Here is a 17,782-nt window from a genome sequence, read left to right on the forward strand (position 1 = left end):
CAGTTTTATATATATATATATATATTCAGACCCGAAATAACGCCACCTAGCGTCAAGGTAGACGCAAAATGACACTTCCTCTTCCGCTAGATAACTTCGAAATAGCCGAGGGTGCAGTTACGCGAGGTGACCACCGGATGGCGCCACACCCTCGCGATTGTGTGCAGTTATGACCGAGGCGTCAAGGTAGACGTCATGGCACGAGAGCACTTCCGGTAAGGACATTCACAACAAAGCTACGAAACGCCGACACGCACTGTGGCTACGCTACCGGGGATGTTACGTACGAGCGCACGTAACGACGCCAAAATCGCGGTGGACACGTGACTCTCTGGCGTGTCGAAGCACCGACGCATCGTGCCGCGATATTTCGTCTCTTTGAAAGCCCGAGCCCGAGGAGCGGTCGGCGTCAACACCGGTCGGCTAACTCGTCCATTTGCACACTTTACACCGCCCGTGTTCACGCCCTGAACGGCCCGGCCTGCGCTGGTCAATCTCGGAGAAGAAGCACGCTTCCAGGCTCGCAGTTTTCCCGCCTGCAGCCGTCGAGTACTTATTTGCCGAGAAGTTATCCCGGGTTAAATTAGCCGGCTTTGTGGCACGAAATAGGTCACCCAGCTCCGCGCTGACGCCAGAGTCCGGTGTCTCTCCTCTCCCGCCAACTCCTCCAGCGGGTCCGCAGACTGTCAGCGATGGTTCTGCTGAAGAACCTCCATCCACCCACCGAGGGAGTGCGGCATGAGCAAGCCGAGACCACGGCGGTGATGGACGGCGAGAGGCTGGGCTGCGGCACGCTGTACGTCGCGGAGACGTAAGTGACCGTTTCTCTCTCCGAAACCACCGGTTTCGGGGTTTACGCGAGCGTTGGACCCGAGGAGTCGTCAGCGGTGAAGGCAGACACGGGGGCGAATGACACCGACATTCAGAACAGAGAGCGTAGTAACGTCGTTAAACGCACCACGACGCCGCACGCCAAACACTTCCGGAGTTGTCTCTTTCAAAGTAATACCTCGACGTTGATTCGGTTATTTGTAGAGCGACAGCGATCAGTCGATTAGTCGATTAGTCTATCAACAGAAAATGTATTGGCACCTGTTTTGGTATTCGGGCGATCGTTTTGTGGAGACTCCCGAGCTCCGGAGGCGCATGTTTTTCCCGTCACTGCTGTCAAAGGAGTTGCGACCGGCCACTAGATCCGAGGGTCCACTTGCCTTTTCCACCAGGACCCTGGATGTTAATCGGGAAACGTTATAATTCTTTGTGTTTCGTTCGCTCAAGAACATGATGTGACCGATATTAAACTTCAGATCACGTTTTTATGGACGGACTGTGCAGAAAACCAGGTCTTTCGCTTACTTTTCCCCCCCTTGCCACTCTGATAGTTCAGTGAAATCATCACGGGCCTTTCCACCGTTTTTGTGGCAATTTTATAGCTAAAATTGGCACCCGATTGATCCCGGATGGATCAATAATGAAGACCTCATTAGTTCCTGACCCACAGTCGTGGCCTGTCAAGCGGTAGGTTTTTCCTTAACACAGAACTGAACGTGCGTTCAGGTGCTGGTTCTCGCTTCATTAGACCCGCAACTCCGGAACGGTCGCCGAGCTCGGACACAGTCGCGGACCGACGACGGTCGCCAGTGCTGTCAGATGGTCACCTGGAACCGCTGGTGCCGGTCTGCGTTCTCGTCGGCGCCTCGCAACGTCTGGTGAAGTTACCGGGCACCGGTGCGATCGTCGCGTTTGCCTGTAGAGATTAGTGCCGCATTGGGAACTGGTCTGAAAAGATGAAGCCAGACTCGACCGCTGTCGTTGCCCCTGACTCTGCCTCGTCACGCTCCGATGGGCGAAACGTTTTTCTCGCCACCGGGCGGGTCCCAGTCGTCCGACCTGTCGCAGGTCAATGCCATGTTTCTCTCGGTGCCTCCTCTTTGTCGACCAGCCGTGGGAGTCGGCAAGAGCCCCCGTACTTGCCGCCGTGCCTCCCGGTCTGTGGCTCTCGTGGTGAGTGGAAGCGGAGCGCTGCCCAGGCTCCTATTAAAACACCGGCATTGTTAAAAGCGTCGGTACTGATCAAATCCGGTACTGTACCGTTGCCGATGCTGCGATGCCTCTCTAGTGTCGGTATACCGTGCGACACATTTGTCAAACAACTCCCCAGGTTTCCTGCTCCTGCCAAACGATCCTTTAAAGGCAACGATGCCATTAAATGTTGCCCATCCTCCGGTTCAACGCCCTTTCCAGCTGTCTCTGGCTCTGCAGATTAAACCCTGTGTGTGTGTGTGTGTGTGTGTGTGTGTCTGTCTGTCGTCTTTTTCTCAGACGCCTGTCGTGGTTCGATGGTTCGGGGATGGGTTTCTCCCTGGAGTATCCCACCATCGGCCTGCACGCCATCTCCAGGGACGTCAGTGCTTACCCGCAGGAACACCTGTACGTCATGGTCAACGGCAAACTCAGCGGTGAGGCCAATTCCCGAGCCGGACGCTTCACCAGTCAGTTTGTACCCTGAATCCGGGAGGTTGGAAAAGTCGCATTTGTTAGCTGGTTTTTTTTAGCCTGATGGTTTTCGTGAAACGAGGGAAGGTTCGTTTAGCGCCAGAAATACGCCACTTACTACCAAACGCTCCTCCATCCAGCAGATCCTCAAAAAGTCTTAAAGGGTCTTGAACTTTAAGGCCATAAAATGTCTTAAAGAGTCTGATTTTTAATCATGGAAGGGTTTAAATCATGAGATGAAGAAGACTCATGAGAAATCACATCGACCTACATGGATGTAACGTTACATAGTTAAATATAAAATTGGCTGTTCTTCAGTCTGGACCAACTCTTTTCTTTTTTTTTCCTTTTTTCCTCCCTCATCTTATTCTGTGTGTCTGGCTCGGTTCTCCACCGGCCGTCACCGGCTCCTGTCATTCCTCCCTGAAGGTGATGGAGTGCGGGAGTAAACAGAACATTTATTAATGATGCTAAGCTAAAGGGGGTCCCCAGGGGTCTACGGGGCTGATCTCCGTCGGGCACTAGCGAGAATCTGGACATGAAGTCCAGCCGAATAAGGCAAAGTGAAACTAGTCCCGTACCGAAAGTACAGGAGTTGTCATTTACCGTGGTGTGGTCGGCGACGGTCACTTGGGTTTGAGGGCAAGTAGGGCAAACACACTTAGTGTGCAGATGGAGCTGCGTTAACCAACAAAACCCGCCCTTGTGCAGCACACTTCAGTAGTTTAGAAAAGACAACACCATTGATAATTACATAATCCTGAACATTTAAAACCACTTTATTGTCTTTAGTGGGGTTTTTTTCTTTTCTTTTTTTAAAATTATATCACATGTAACTCTGAAATAACCAGATTATAAAAAGTGCTGTGTCCTGGTTAAACCTTAGTGTTAGAACAGGACTGTTGTTGGCCCTGGTCTTCGCTTAGTCTCTGGGCAGGTTTTAACAGTCCATCCGCTTTTATGTGCACCAGGGTCGGGGAATAGTGTTGCTTTGCATTTTGCTTCATGGTTTGACACATTTCTCTCCAAATCAAAGGTTTTAAGCAAACTGTGATTAAAAGCTCTCAAAATTAGTTATATAAGATTTTGTCTCAAACATTCATATAATGCAGAACAGTGGAACACAGTTCACTGCATTAAGCATTTTAATTACTACATTTGATCCATTTATACGATGTTGCACACATTTGTTACATAGAAATAGATATATATATTGGAAAAACATCCATATTTATATCGTGATAGATTAAAAGCATGTTACCCAGCCTTAATGTGCGTTTTATCTCCTGTGGAAAGGGAATTAGATTTTCTTGGCTGAGATCTTTAAAAGAATTGAAATTAGATTTTGTGCAGAAACCCTGTCATCTAATCATTTTACTGACATAAACATCTGTACGAACCCTTGTGCAGAAAGATGTTTCGTTTCTGTGAAGTTATTGAAGGTGTTTGCAGCTCTGTGAAGTCCCTGCGCAGAAACAAAACATTTCCCTACACGTGATCCCTTTATATGGTCACGACACGGCGAGATGAATGTGTGTACGCGAATGGCTTTGCTGCTGTTGTACAGAGAGAGAGACCGTGTGGAGTGTGGAGTGGTATCAAGCAGTGTTTATGGGCGGGTCATCGTTTTTTCTTGTATCTTGGGAAACACCGGCCACGAGCCGTAGTGTGGCCTTCTGTCAGTTTCTGCGGTTGTGAGTCTCTAACTGGTTGGTTTTCACCTTCATCCCTCGTAGATGAGAATGAGGCAGAAATGGCAGAGAAAGCACCTGATGACGAAGACGACGACGACGACGACAGCAGCGGCGGCGATGGTGGTGGTGATGATGATGAAGGAGCGATCACGGAGATTCGATTTGTGCCCAGCGACAAGGCGGCACGTGAGTGACCACACTGAGGATGGCTGGTACATTGACTTCACAATGTATCTCACGGATGATGCTCCTTTACTGAAATACACACCATTTTGTTTTTTACTACCCGAGCCTCTTCATACTTCTGGGCGTCATTCTGATCGGTTTTGATAACATTTTAATGACATAGTAGACACAGCTCTACAAGTGAGCCAAGTGAGCGATTGGCCAGATTTTAAAACACATTAACCATATTATCACAACCACAGTTTCTGAGTTAAAAACACAGATGAATGTTAAAGTTATTGCCCAAACAGTCCATTGTAAATGTCCATAAGATCTTGGAGGACTCTTGAAGGCACCAGGCTGCAGAGCAGACTTTTTCTTTCTTAAATGTTAAATATTTGTAGTGTCCTGCTTTAAAAACTACAAAACCTCGAAGATATGTTTTATTTTGTTGTTGATATAATAAAAAAACATCAGGACCCTTTAAGTACACGGTAAATCTGATGATATTCTATATTTCTTCTTATTGTCAACAAATCCCGTGAAAAGACCAACCAAGCACTAAATGTATCCAACTAACAAATATTGTCTGTATAGCCAAAAACCAATATAACGCATTACTCTGTCCGCCACTGAAAGTAGACCCTCACAAATGCGCTATTTCCTCCTGAAATTGCTGAGCCTTTCAAAAAATGAATCCAAACATCTGTGAGGTGTCTCTGAAAGATTTCTGTCTTCACTTGCAACCAGCAGGCTTGGAGCTCGGACAGGGTAGAGACTGAGAAACGAACTAACACTTTGCTGGTTTGGGTCTTTTTGTGGGATAGGGTGACAAATACAAAAACACAAAACATTCAGTCCACACATGCCAGGATGAGGGATTCAGCTGAATCGCAGTACAAATAATATTAGGTTGATCATAACTTTAGTGAAATTATTTAGAAGCAGATATACGTAATATAGGCGGTTTGACATAGTGACAGTGTTTTGCAATGGTAATTGCAGATTGTTGAAATTAGCAAAGGGGGGCTGCACGGTGTAGCATCTCATTTTTGTGTGTGTGTGTGTGTGTGTGTGTGTGTTTTCCATGCAGTGGAGGCCATGTTCTCAGCAATGTGTGAGTGCCAGGCACTGCACCCAGACCCCGAGGACGACTCCGACAACGACTTCGAAGGAGAGGAGTACGATGTGGAGGAGGCCGGTGAGGAAAAACGAATGCACATGAAGATTCACAAAAACGTACAAGCAAACGCACACATTCTAACTTTATCTGTGAACGACTGGTCAACAGCGTTATAATAACTTAAATTTCCCAAGTAAATTTTAATTTCCTATTCTGTACTATAACATTCTGGTATCGGGGCACTCGGTCCATAATCAATATAAAATATACAAAACACCACCAAATGTGTGGGGTTTTTTTGTTTCTTTTCCAAATGATACATAATTTTATACCATCCATTGATAATGTAGACGTTGTTTTAGGGAATATGTGTTTTTTGGCTGGTCCACAACAATGAGCCAGCTGAGTGTTGGAGTTTCCCCATTGGCCGTCGCTCTTTCAAAATTAATTGGCACAAACAGTTTCTACTGCATCATCAGGGGGTCGTTTACAGGCAGCGTTGCCAACGTGGAGCCTTTGTCGCTGGATTTATGGACTTCTCACACCCTTTAGCTTTTAGTTTTCTTCACAAAAGCACCTAGCGACCATGCTAGTGACTTTTCGGACAAACCATAGCTCCTTTCCATAGAAGAGAGTTGCCAGTATTGCACCAGGAGCCCAAGGTCGGGCTTTCCCTCCGCAGGCAACACCTCTCTGCGTCTCATTCAATTGACCACATGGCAGCTGACACAGACTTGAAAGAGCTTCTGAATTTCTCTCTGAGTCGTTATTTTACAGGTAAATACAGCTGAAATCACAGCACAGCCATTGTCTTTAACTTATGTGTCTGGTGATTCTGTCAGACGACGTCTCGGTTGTAAAATCAGGATTTTAGCAGCAGTGCAGCAGCTTGGAAGTGGTTTGGAAGTGTCTGCTGGTTAACATGTCGTCTTAACGGGCCACGTTTCAGTCACTATTTCATACTCGTCCCAGTACCTGACAACAGAAACTGAAAAACGTATAAGTGAGAACAGCTTTATTGGGAATTCAGCTGTAAATGACTGTATATGTGAGCACAGAGTAGGAGAGAAGCAAACAGATAAAGGGCAGGTCCACCCACATACCGGGTTTTGACCTAGTCATGTTTCAGTAGAATAAGAATCCATACACATGAGCACTAAATTCTACAAACCCGTCTGTTTTTCAACCTTTTGTCGTTCTGTGACGTGCTGGTGAATGCATCCAAACTAACTCCAGTTTTGGTAGCTGTAACGTTTTTACTTTGAGGAAAGGACTTGATTAACCTGTTTGGGTTTAGAAACTTTGGCTGTTTTCAACCTACAGCATAATATAAAATGCTGTGGACTGAATTTAAAATGTTGACTCTTATTTATTTTCTCCTTATGTCTCTGTTTGTCCGTCTCTCCCTGGTTTTCTGGACTCCCTGGTTGCAGAGGCAGGTAAGATGCCCGACATTCATCACTGCAAATTTACACAACTTAACCCCTGCTGTTTTTTATTTTCTCCCTTTTTACTGTCGGAGTAGAGAAGGTATCGTGTCTTGAGTCCTGAATGCTTTTTCAGATTCTTAGGCCTCCGGTTTTATAGCGGTAAACTGGCAGTAACAGCCAGTAACGCTGATATGATAATGTGATCTCCTGTTTGTGCTGGCACACACTGCCAAACACACTGGACGTAGCGATTCTGATGTGGGTTTGCGATGAATATTCTGCCTACTCCATTCAGCTTTAGTGCAGTCAGCGCATGTGACAGACGACTGACAGACAAATACCTTTGCTGTTATGTGGAGAACCTCACGCAGACCAACAGTCCCTATAATATACAGATAAACGGGGGGAAACATCGTGAACGCTAAACGCTAAATAGCTTACAAGTAAAGTTTTACCGAGTACTCGACATCAAGCACATGGCTGCTGTCACGGTCATCGACTCTTTCCTCCACCACCCAGAGCACGGTCATGCCGACATCCCGACCTTCTACACCTGTGATGAGGGTCTGTCGGCGCTCACGCAGGAGGGCCAAGCCACGCTGGAGAGGCTGGAGGGGATGTTAGCCCAGAGCGTGGCTCAGCAGTACCACATGGCTGGGGTCCGAACTGAAGAAAGCAAAGCCGACTTTGAAGGTTTGAGTCACATCACATTCGCACAGCAGCCTGATGACTGTGGAGATTTTTTTTTGTTGTTGTTGTTGTTGTTGTTGTTGTTGTTTTCGATGCAGTGAAGCTGCAGTGCGAGATATGAATAATCTTACAAATGTATTTTTTTGCCCCAAGTCAGTGTTTGACAAACAGGAACCAAGTGTAAACATCAGAGAACTGGAGTGATGTGATCACCTTTCCTGGTCTTAGCCAGATGTTTGGGGGGAGGTTACCAGTTAATGAGAATTAGTTTTCACGTTGACACACTCGGTTCAGGTTCTGGCTTAGAGAAGTTCAGAGCAGCCATGCAGAGCAAGAACTGGATCAGTACTGATAGTGTGTCGATATATTTGACAATACCAGTGAAAAACCAGTAAATAACATAATTTCAGATCTGGATTGAAATAATTAATTCAGTCATAGAGACTGGGAGCAATTGCAAACATTTAGTACTTTGTTTTAATTGTGTGACAAACTCAGAGAAATTTTACATTGAATATAAGATTTTGATCCTTTGCGCTCTACACCTAGAACTTCATGTGGGAATTAAAACCAACTTCTTCGTTGCAGTATATAGTAGCTGACAGTCAGAGAGAGAAGACACAGATTTGAAGATTTGTATAAATATACTACATTCAGTGAGCTCTTTATTAGGAACACCACACTAATACTGGGCTGAGCCTCCCTTTCTTCTCAGAACGGCCTCAGGTCTTCGTGGCCTGGATTCCACAAGATGTTGGAAACATTTCCTTTAAGATTCTGGTCCACGTTGACGTAACTGCATCACATCATTTCTGCAGATTTGTCAGCTGCACATTCAAGCTGCCAGTCTCCTGTTCTACCACACCCCAAAGGTGTTCTACTGAATCCAGATCTGGTGACTGGGGAGGCCACTGAACTGCACTGAACTCATTGTCATGCTCATGAAACAAGTTTGAGACGACTTTTGCTTTGTGACTTGGAGCATTGTCATGCCAGAAGTAGCCATTAGAAGATGGATAGACTGTGGCCATAAAGTGATGCACATGTTCAGCAGCAATACTCTGATAGACTGTGGCATTCAAACCATGATTGGTTGGTATTCAGGGGCCTATAGTGCCAAGAAAACCTTCCCCACACCAATTCACCACCAGCACCAACCTGGACTGTTGACACAAGAATGGTTGGGTCCATGGATTCACGCTGCTGAGGCCAAATTCTGCATCTACCATCTGCTGCCTCAGCAGAAATCCGGTTTCATCAGTCCAGGCTACGTTTTTCCAGTCTTTAACTGTCCAGTTCTGGTGAGCCTGTGCGCACTGCAGCGTCAGATTTCTGTTCTTGGCTGAGAGGAGTGGAACCCCATGTGGTCTTATGCTGTTGTAGCCCATCCACCACAAGGTTGGATATGTTGTTCATTCTGAGATGCTTTTCTGCTCACCAAAGTTGTAGAGAGTGGTTATCTGAGTTACCGTAGCCTTTCTGTCAGCTCCAACCAGTCTGGCCAGTCTCCTCTGACCTTTCACATCAACGAGGCGTTTCCGTTGTTTTTTCCACCACTCTGAGTAAACTCTGTCATCACATTTTTTCCCCGTTGTGATGTTTGATGGGAACATCCACTGAAACCCCTGACCTGTATCTGCAGGATTTTATACATTGAGCTGCGGTCACACGATTGGCCGATTGGATAATTGCAGGAATAGGCAGGTGTACAGGTGTTCCTAATAAAGTGTTCGTTGAGTGCGTATCTGCTTATTCATATTTCTATGAAGAAAGTAATTTAAAAACGATGACTGTTGAAACTTTGTTGTGCTCCGTTGCAGAAATCTGCAGTGAAAACAAAAAACAAAACAGCTGATTTTACAAGAGGTTGTTTAAGGGATGTTAAAATTACAGAATGTGTGGTGTGTTTCTTATTGCTGACAGATGGTATGGAGGTGGATGCAGCAGCGATGGAGGCCGGTCAGTTTGAGGATGCAGATGTCGAGCACTGGTAGGTCTCACTGTATCAACCAGAATTTTTTTAAACAACCAACAAGGATCACCATTCATCCACCATCTTTACGTTTAACTACTGTTGCAGTTGTCACGGTTACCCTGGATGTTCATTCAGTGTGGCTGAATTACGTTATAGCTGCGATGTTTCATCTCAGTCACGGTGGAAATATTTCACAAAGAGAGCGTCTTTCCCGCAGCATTTCCATTATGGTTTAGAGTTTTTTTTGCTGACATTTTTGCATGATTCACAATTCAAAAAAAGTCCGTATTTATATAGCTGTGTATCATCAGCGTAGCAATGAAAATTAACAACGTATTCGCAAAAGATGCCACCAAGGGGAAGCGTACAGATAGAACAATGCGTAGGTTACAGGAAACGATCCCTGGGCTACACCAAACGTTAATTCGGAAAATTCAGAGATTGTGTTATTGTAACTTACACATTGAGTTCCATTTGATAAGTATGAATAAAACCATGAGGGCACCATCCCTTTGATGCCATATGCTTCTCCCCGCATCCGAAACGGTATGGTCCACGGCGTCAAAAGCTGCACTCAAGTCAAGAATCAGCCGGAGTTAGCAGATCACTGACTACTCAAGTCGAGGCAGTTCCAGGAGAATGACGGGACCGAAAGCCAGATTGAAGTGTATCAAAAAGGATATCGGTCTATAATTGTTCAGAATTTGTGGATCAGTATTTGTTTGTTGTTTTTTTTGTTTTTTTGAAGCAGTGGCTTAATAATGGCAGTTTTAAAAGCTGTGGCCACAGAGCCCATGGAAAAAATTCACGTGTTATCTGACTCGTCCTGTAGATGGAAGTCATCTCAGCAACCAGTCAAAGCACCTGAGTTACATCGAGAGATTGGAGAAGAGGACCTTGGCCGTTCTTTAAGGCTATCATCTCTTATTTGTATTTTCTTCCTGTTCTCACTGTCAAACAATGTACTTAGTCATCTCAGTAGTCGTCTGTATCTTCCTGCATTTTCTCTTTATTTCATGTTGCATTGGAGCTCACATATCGCATTGTGTCGTTGCTTTTCTGCCCATTCTCCACCTCCATCTGCACTGATTTGTCCAGGTGATTTGAACAATGTGTGCTGTTCTACACTTCTATGATGCAGCCACATCAGCTACAGTTGACTATTGAGATGCAGCCCCAAATGCCCAGATCCCATTGTTGACTGTAAAAACAAAGCACTCTTTTCTGTTTCTGTTTTGTACTTAAAGACAAATTAATATCTGATTTTCCTGCCGAGGAGAGTTCATGTCTTTGTATCAAATTGTCAATAAATGCATAGTTTTTGTATGACTTTCTTTCCTTGATTTATTTGAACTGAATCGTGGTCTAAAAGCTCCCTTAAACCTTTTTTGGTTATCTTAATACAATATGAGAGGAACGCTCCCATTCAAATGAAAAAAAAAACCTATGCAGAATTATCAGATGGACACAATGAATAATAATGTTTTTCTGTGTCTGCTTGATGTGTAAATAAGCAACTTTTTGCCAACAGGTAAACCATGACAGCCATACAATGGATAATAGCGATGTTACTGTTTGTCAGTCCTATGTTTTTAACTAGATCCTTCATTTACTGTAGCTTCAAAAAAAAAAAAATAAAATAACTGCAAAGAGAAATCAGAAATATCTAAACTTTGCCACTAGAGCAGCAGAATGAGGCGCAGGCAGGACAAGAACAAATGTATGTTTTTAAAATTTTTAAAAATTAAATGGAAGAATGAAGTTAAAGAATCTTGATTTTTGTTTTGGTTGAAGAAGATTTATTAAGTTGGCTTTTTAACGAAGAGTTTCTTTCTGATGAAAATACATCGCAGCTGAAAGACATAATAGGTCGCTTTATTCTGAAATATCCCCTTTTACAATTCGTGAATTACCATGTGATCTTTGTTGTTGTTGCTGTCTAGCGTCTTGTAAATCCACAGGCTGAGCACCAGGGCTGTAACTAACAATCTTATTTATTGATTAATCTGTCGGTTATTTTTACAGTTAATGTATTAAGTGTTTAGTCTATAAAGTGTCAAAACAGTGAAAAATGCTAACGTCAATTTCCCAGAGGCCAAGTTGACATCTTAAAAAACACTTTGTCCAACCAGCAGTAAAGCAACCAAAGAGGGTCCATTTCCAGCGGTTGTAAAACAGAAAAACGCGGCAAATCCTCGCATTTTGACAAGATGGAACCGTGAAATAAAGTCTCTGCCCTGCTCGGCGCCGTTTAGACACTAAAATAAACCAACCGCTCACTCAGTCGTTCAATCTTATCACAACAGTTTAATCCGCCTTTACAGTTTTTACAGAGAATTCCGAGGCACCAATTAAATCTGTGCAAAAACTAACCTAGACCTTGTGCAGTGCGACATTCCCACACTGTGCTTGGCTCTGGAATGTCACAGGAAGTATAAACATTAATAATGTACAGTTATGTATTTTGTAACTTTGTTAAGAAAAGTGCTATTCAAATAAAGTTTGGAACATCAAATTCTTAAGTTTACAACGTCAATTTTCAAGTTATGCAGAGCTTGACATTACCAAAAAAAAAAAACAGGCAAGTAAATGTTGGTGTGTTTTAACCAGCTGCGTAGATCCAGTCACAACTGTCATCAAACTAAGAACAGGCAAACTTTCTTTCAGTTACAGTTGTTGATATTCCAGTGAAAGTTGTTTTAACAGCTGGAGAGGCGACATCGGCTCCGGGGTGGTGGCCCAAAAAGTGTCTGAAAGTTTTAAATGTGGTGGAGCTGAACGGAAAGAAACTCAAGGATAGTGTTTATTTTTATCGGTCAGCCAAACACCTCTGTTGTAAAAACTAATTTTGCAGCTGGAAAGTAAAAACGTGGCAAGTAAACTTCTGAATTCCCCCATTTAAAAAAAACAACCCATAAAATGAGTGTCTTTAGTTTTGATTTTAGCTTCCAACATGTGCTCCTGAGGTGAAATCATCTAACGTCTGCATAGTCGCGGTCCATCGCGGAGAAACCCTTCACATTGAACACTCTTCAACAAAGTGTACATCAGCGTTGTTCTTTTTCTAGCTTCTGATGACCGAAATCAGTCAGCGATTGTCCACATGTCCTCTGGGTGTGAAACGCCGCCCTGCGATGCTCATGTCCTCTTCTTGGTCTCCGGGGGGAGGCGGAGAGGCGGCGATCTCCCTGACAGCAGAGGGACGAGTTTGTCCAACAGCAGCACTGAGCTCATCGTACCTGGAACAGCAAGAGCGTCAGAGGAGGTGAAGAGGACGAAGAAGTAAACATGGTTTTAATATTTGGAGAAGATTCAGTTTGCTTTGAGAAACAAGCTCTCGATTGGACAGCGTTCGGCAAACCCCCATAAAGAACCTTGCAGCTTGAAAATATGAGGCGATCTACATTTTTTCACCTTTGTAATATTTCACACTATCATACAAATGTGAATGAGGGAAGAGATACATGGAATTTGGGTGCTGGAGTGGAATCACCCGGACAGACTTCCTGTCGGTGTCAAACCGGGCTGCAACTGATTCATTGTCATGTGATACACAAACCAAACTGCTCGGTTAACTGTGTTTCAAAAGGGCAGCACGTCCCTCTGAAATGTAGTGGAGTAGAAATAGCATGTCCCATAAAACAGAAATACCCAAGACCTGGAAACTGCAACTCTCCACCCGCTGTGAATCCAGGTCTTACCTCCGTCTCCACGCCAGTTGCTTTATGGCAACAAAACATGCAAATCACACGATTTAGGACGATATCTGATGCGCGTGTTCCGGCTGCTGTTGCAGAGAAAGCGTGTTTGTCTGAATTTTAACATTTAAGCAGCTCATCGGACCTGCGTCAACAGTGACGCACACTGAAACGCAGAGCTGCTCGCCCCCCAGCTGTCCTCATATCTCACTAGATACACGGGAGTGTAGTTTGATCGAAAAGGGAGAAATTCAGGTTTTAGAGTTTCGTACGGGCGAACGTACACAGGACACTGCAGGCAACACGGGGGTATTTATCAACTTACCTAAAGTTGATCTACAGTGATTTCACGTCAGTTGTCTTATGGCGTCTTATTGATAAAGTAGCAGGTCTTTTGAACATTGGAGTTTTTTTTAAATTTTATTAACTTGTCTGAACTTGGAAATTTATGTTGCGAAAATATTATGAGATTATTTTCCCAAAATACTCACACACCGATATTAAGGGGCAGGCCGGACTCAAACTGACCCCAGCGTATTAAACGTAAGAACGGAAATACGCGAGGAACAGCGGTGAGAGATGAAGTGTTCCCTTAGCAACCTCTCAGTTTACACCGCCAGCTAAAGTGAAAAAAGACGGGAAAAAAAAACGTAATACACAACTAATCCTAATATCGTTGAGAAAGACTTTGTTCTTTTTCCATCCGGGGACCCGTAGAAACAAGTTGTCAGCAGAACACTGACGTACCACCACCTTTTAAACTTGTTAGCAAACTGTTGCTAATTGACACATCTAGCAGTTACTCAGCATCACCACCATTTACCACCAGTCATATTTTTATCCGCCCGAGGAATCCAGCATCCGATGTTCACTCTCTTTTGGTTTCCATCGCGATTATAAAATGTGATCCATTCTTTCAAAACTACTGAAGTAGTTAAAATTAACTGCAACGGCCAAGTACTGCCGACATGTTAATACGTCGGGGAGAGTGATCTCATAATAAAGCTCTGACGGGGGCCAATGTGCGTGATGAGTATTTTCACTTTTCATACTTTAGGTAATTTTGTTGCTAAAACTTCTGCACTTTAATTTAAGTAATTGCATGTTGCCGGTGAGCACGTCGGAGGGTTTTCTGCAGGGTTCACTGAGTTAGATTCAACACTTTTAGGACGTTTTAATGCCAGACAGGCCGCGATAAAATACCTGTTTCACGGTCACATTGGCCAGGGTACGAATGAGTCGCATTTTGGTCAGCGCTTCCCGGCCGCACGCAACGGCGGTTCCTAGTGGTGCCATTCATCGGTCACTAAGCACGAGCTGGACCTGGATAAGCAGCAGCCAATGGAGGGATGAGCGGACGAATGGACGGAGGGATTATACAACCGATTCTCTTAAAGTTTACATATGAATTTTGAATTAGGGCAGAGGTCTGAAACAATAGCACGAGGGATTTTCCAGCCATTTTTTTCGCTAAAATCACAAACAGAAAAATGTCATGACCAAAGTTTTTCCCCACAGCAGGCCAGAAAAAGTATTTCAGACCTTTAAACATTAAAGTTAAGACTTTTCGATGCCTTTCAGGGCCCTTTTCATTGGAGGAAACTGAAATCAGTGGGGTTTTTTTAAGACTTTTCAGGACCTCCGGATGCCCCGGCATCAGTGTACATGGGTGGGTCTTACCCAGCAGCGGGCCCAGGCAGTAGACCAGGCAGTAGTCCAGGAAGGAGTTTCCACTGCAGGGGAACTGTGTGGAGAAGGCCAAGGCCGGGTTAAACACCGCTCCCGTCACTCTGCCACCTGGACGCACACACACACACACACACACGTACACACTCGCATTAGCGAGCTTACAAGGACGGAAACTGTAGCCTCGTTCCTTCACAACGAACAGGCTGAACGGGCTCTTAACTCCGGCTTTTCTTCTCACAAAAAGGCGGTCGTTTGCTTGCTGCTCTTTCATGTCATAGAGAGTTCAAACACAAGAACACATGAATGAAATGAGGCACAACAAAGCGACATCACGAATTCTATTTTACGGGTTTCCAAAAAAACAAAAAAAAAAGTTATTTACTAAAAGCAAAACAAAAGAAACGTTAAATTTGCTTTAAATAAGCTTTTAGCTTAGAAGAGAATTTACGTACGTGTTCTTAGTCTCTCCTTAGTTCTCTGTTCCTCCTCTCTTACTTCACATGTACAGACGCACACACACACACACACACACGCACACACCGCGTGCTTGAGCTTTAAGCTGCGGGACGGCTAGCCTCCTTCCTTGTCACAACCAGGCTGCGCCTTAACTCCGGCTTTTTTCTCGGTACAAAGACGGACGTCGTTTGCTTGCTCAGTGTTTCATGTTCACAGTTTGTTCACAGAGCTCAAACAAAACATGAAACAACAAAGCGACAACAGACGAAGACGCATTTACATTCTTCACACACAAAAAAAAGCCAACCACACTAAAGCCTCAAAAAAGGTTATTTCGCAGTTAAATTTTCTTTTTTATTTGCTTTCTTTGGGAAGAGTTTAACCTTGGTTAACTTTGAACTCTGAGTTCTTCTTCTCTCCTCCCTCCGCTTCCACATTCATTATATTACTTTGTCTGTTGTGAGCGTCAGATGGCCCCCAAACAACCAAAAAACAAACAGCACGCTGCCTAAGAGGAAGGCCACGCGCGCCGTAGGCGAAGCATTCAGCGGCCATCATGGGATACTAGCACCAACACACACCAACCAGAGAGGGCCCAAACCAAAAAAAACCAGACCCCAAAGGGAGCCCCGAAGGGTCTGCGGAGGTCCACGACGCAGATGGCACTGTCTGTCCATAGGACCACTCTGGGCGGGGGCTTTCTATGGAAGAGTGGCCGGAAAAAAGAGGAAAACGCGGTTGGAGCTGACCAAACAGCGTGCGCCAGGTTGTCTGGTCGGCCGAGACTACAACTGAACTTTCTGGCCATAATGGGAAATACCATGTGTGGCGCAAACCCATTGACTTTGGGGGGGTGAATACTTGTGCGCACTCCAGACTTCTCTTTAGGTTTAATCAATGTTTGTGTCACACTAAAAACACATTTCGCAGCCTCAACGTGGCGGGTGCGTTGTGTAAATCAACCCGCAGCGTCGAACCCCCCCAAAAACCCATTTAAATTCCAGGTTGCAAGGAAACGGGAAAAACACCAGGGGGGTGAAGACTTTCCCAGGGGACTGTAGCCCACATGGCCTCGCGCATCTCACGTTTGCTGTTCTTTTTTTAAATCCAGTTCTGAGAGACCACTAGAGACCCGCTTAAGTGCCACAGAGCAGGACACTAGGAGGCTGACCTCTGACCTCACAGTGTCACATCGGTTTACTCAGAGGAGTGCTCGTGCTACAGAAACACAAACAGTGACCCGTATCTTTCACGTGACATGAAGAGAAACTACTAAACAATCGTTGTCTTACCTGCATAAACCACTGCTGCGATGACCGCAGCCACCGCGTGCACGCGGTATTTCTCCTCCACCGATCGCGTGCGCGTAATGGCAGTCTGTACCACAAAGGCGCACGCGAGCTCCACGGCGGCGGCCTCGGGCAGCTGCGCGCGAATGGGGCTGACGCACCGGTAACCTAGCAACTTGTGCCGCACGTGCAGTCTCGACAAGCCCAAGCCCCAGATCACCGGCACCGCGACTCGGGCAGCGGCGGCCGCAGCGAACTGGCACGCGATCCGCCCGAGGGCGCACCGACCCGAGATCCTCGCGTGGTACGCGTGCTCGAGTGCACCGGAGGGGTTCCCGATGGCCCCGCAGAAGGTGAGCCCGTGGACCACGGACGCCAGGTACGTCAACGTAAGCGCGAGTCGAGGCTCGATCCCGCCCACCTCGGACAGCAGCTTTAGCTCGTGCGTGCAGCAGCACAGCTGGAAGGTGGACACGAGCTCCCCGGCGTAACCCGAGAGCCCGGTGCCCGCGAGGGTCCTGTTCAAAAACCTGCGTGTCGCATAGCTCAGCGCGACGATCCCCGCGAGCACCGACAGCGACACCGCCACGTCTGCGGTCATTTCCACGGGAGGTCTTCGCTGTCTGCCGGGGACTGTCACCGCCTTCAGCCGCTGCGAGACTCCGTCGTGTGCACCGCGCCGCTGACGTCTGCTCTCCGGCCTCCGGCCTCTCTCTCTCCCGATGGATGTCGCTGCCTCTGGCGGATGGAAGCCTCGGCTGTGCCCGGCTCCTGCGGCTCCTGCTCGTCCGACCGGGAGCAAATGAGCATCGCTCACGGTAGCTCACATGGTCCGGAAGTGACTGAATTCCGCAGTTTTCCTCCTCCACCCTCTCCTGCAGATACCGCTGCCCCCTCTGCCTCCCCCCGCTCTTTTTTCTGTCTTTCTCTCTTTCTCATCTGCTCTCTCTGGCTTGCCCTCCATCTCTTCCTTCTCCTCCTCCTCCCACCCAGCACTCCTCTCTCCTCCTCTCTGCATTTCCTCTTCTGTATTCTTCACCTGGCTGACATTTAACTCCCAATGCGTTTCAAGGGGCA

General features: G+C 45.9%; 2 protein-coding genes across 2 annotated transcripts; one reads left to right on the forward strand and one right to left on the reverse strand.

Moving 5' to 3' along the window:
* Positions 1-218: 218 nt before the first annotated feature.
* Positions 219-10,902, forward strand: clns1a (chloride channel, nucleotide-sensitive, 1A). The gene is made up of 8 exons (XM_040130865.1): positions 219-811; positions 2,323-2,459; positions 4,233-4,376; positions 5,449-5,556; positions 6,912-6,917; positions 7,428-7,601; positions 9,522-9,588; positions 10,406-10,902. Coding segments are annotated over exons 1-8 (756 nt in total). The 5' UTR covers positions 219-692; the 3' UTR covers positions 10,407-10,902.
* Positions 10,903-11,860: 958 nt separating this feature from the next.
* aqp11 (aquaporin 11) lies at positions 11,861-17,503 on the reverse strand. The gene is made up of 3 exons (XM_040130864.1): positions 16,709-17,503; positions 14,952-15,068; positions 11,861-12,812 (listed from the first exon to the last, which is right to left on the reverse strand). Exons 1-3 carry the CDS (start codon positions 17,304-17,306, stop codon positions 12,712-12,714), a joined length of 816 nt encoding a protein of 271 aa, XP_039986798.1. The 5' UTR covers positions 17,307-17,503; the 3' UTR covers positions 11,861-12,711.
* Positions 17,504-17,782: the final 279 nt, after the last annotated feature.

The sequence above is a fragment of the Xiphias gladius genome, chromosome 7 (genome assembly GCF_016859285.1).
Source record: "Xiphias gladius isolate SHS-SW01 ecotype Sanya breed wild chromosome 7, ASM1685928v1, whole genome shotgun sequence".
NCBI lineage: Eukaryota > Metazoa > Chordata > Actinopteri > Istiophoriformes > Xiphiidae > Xiphias > Xiphias gladius.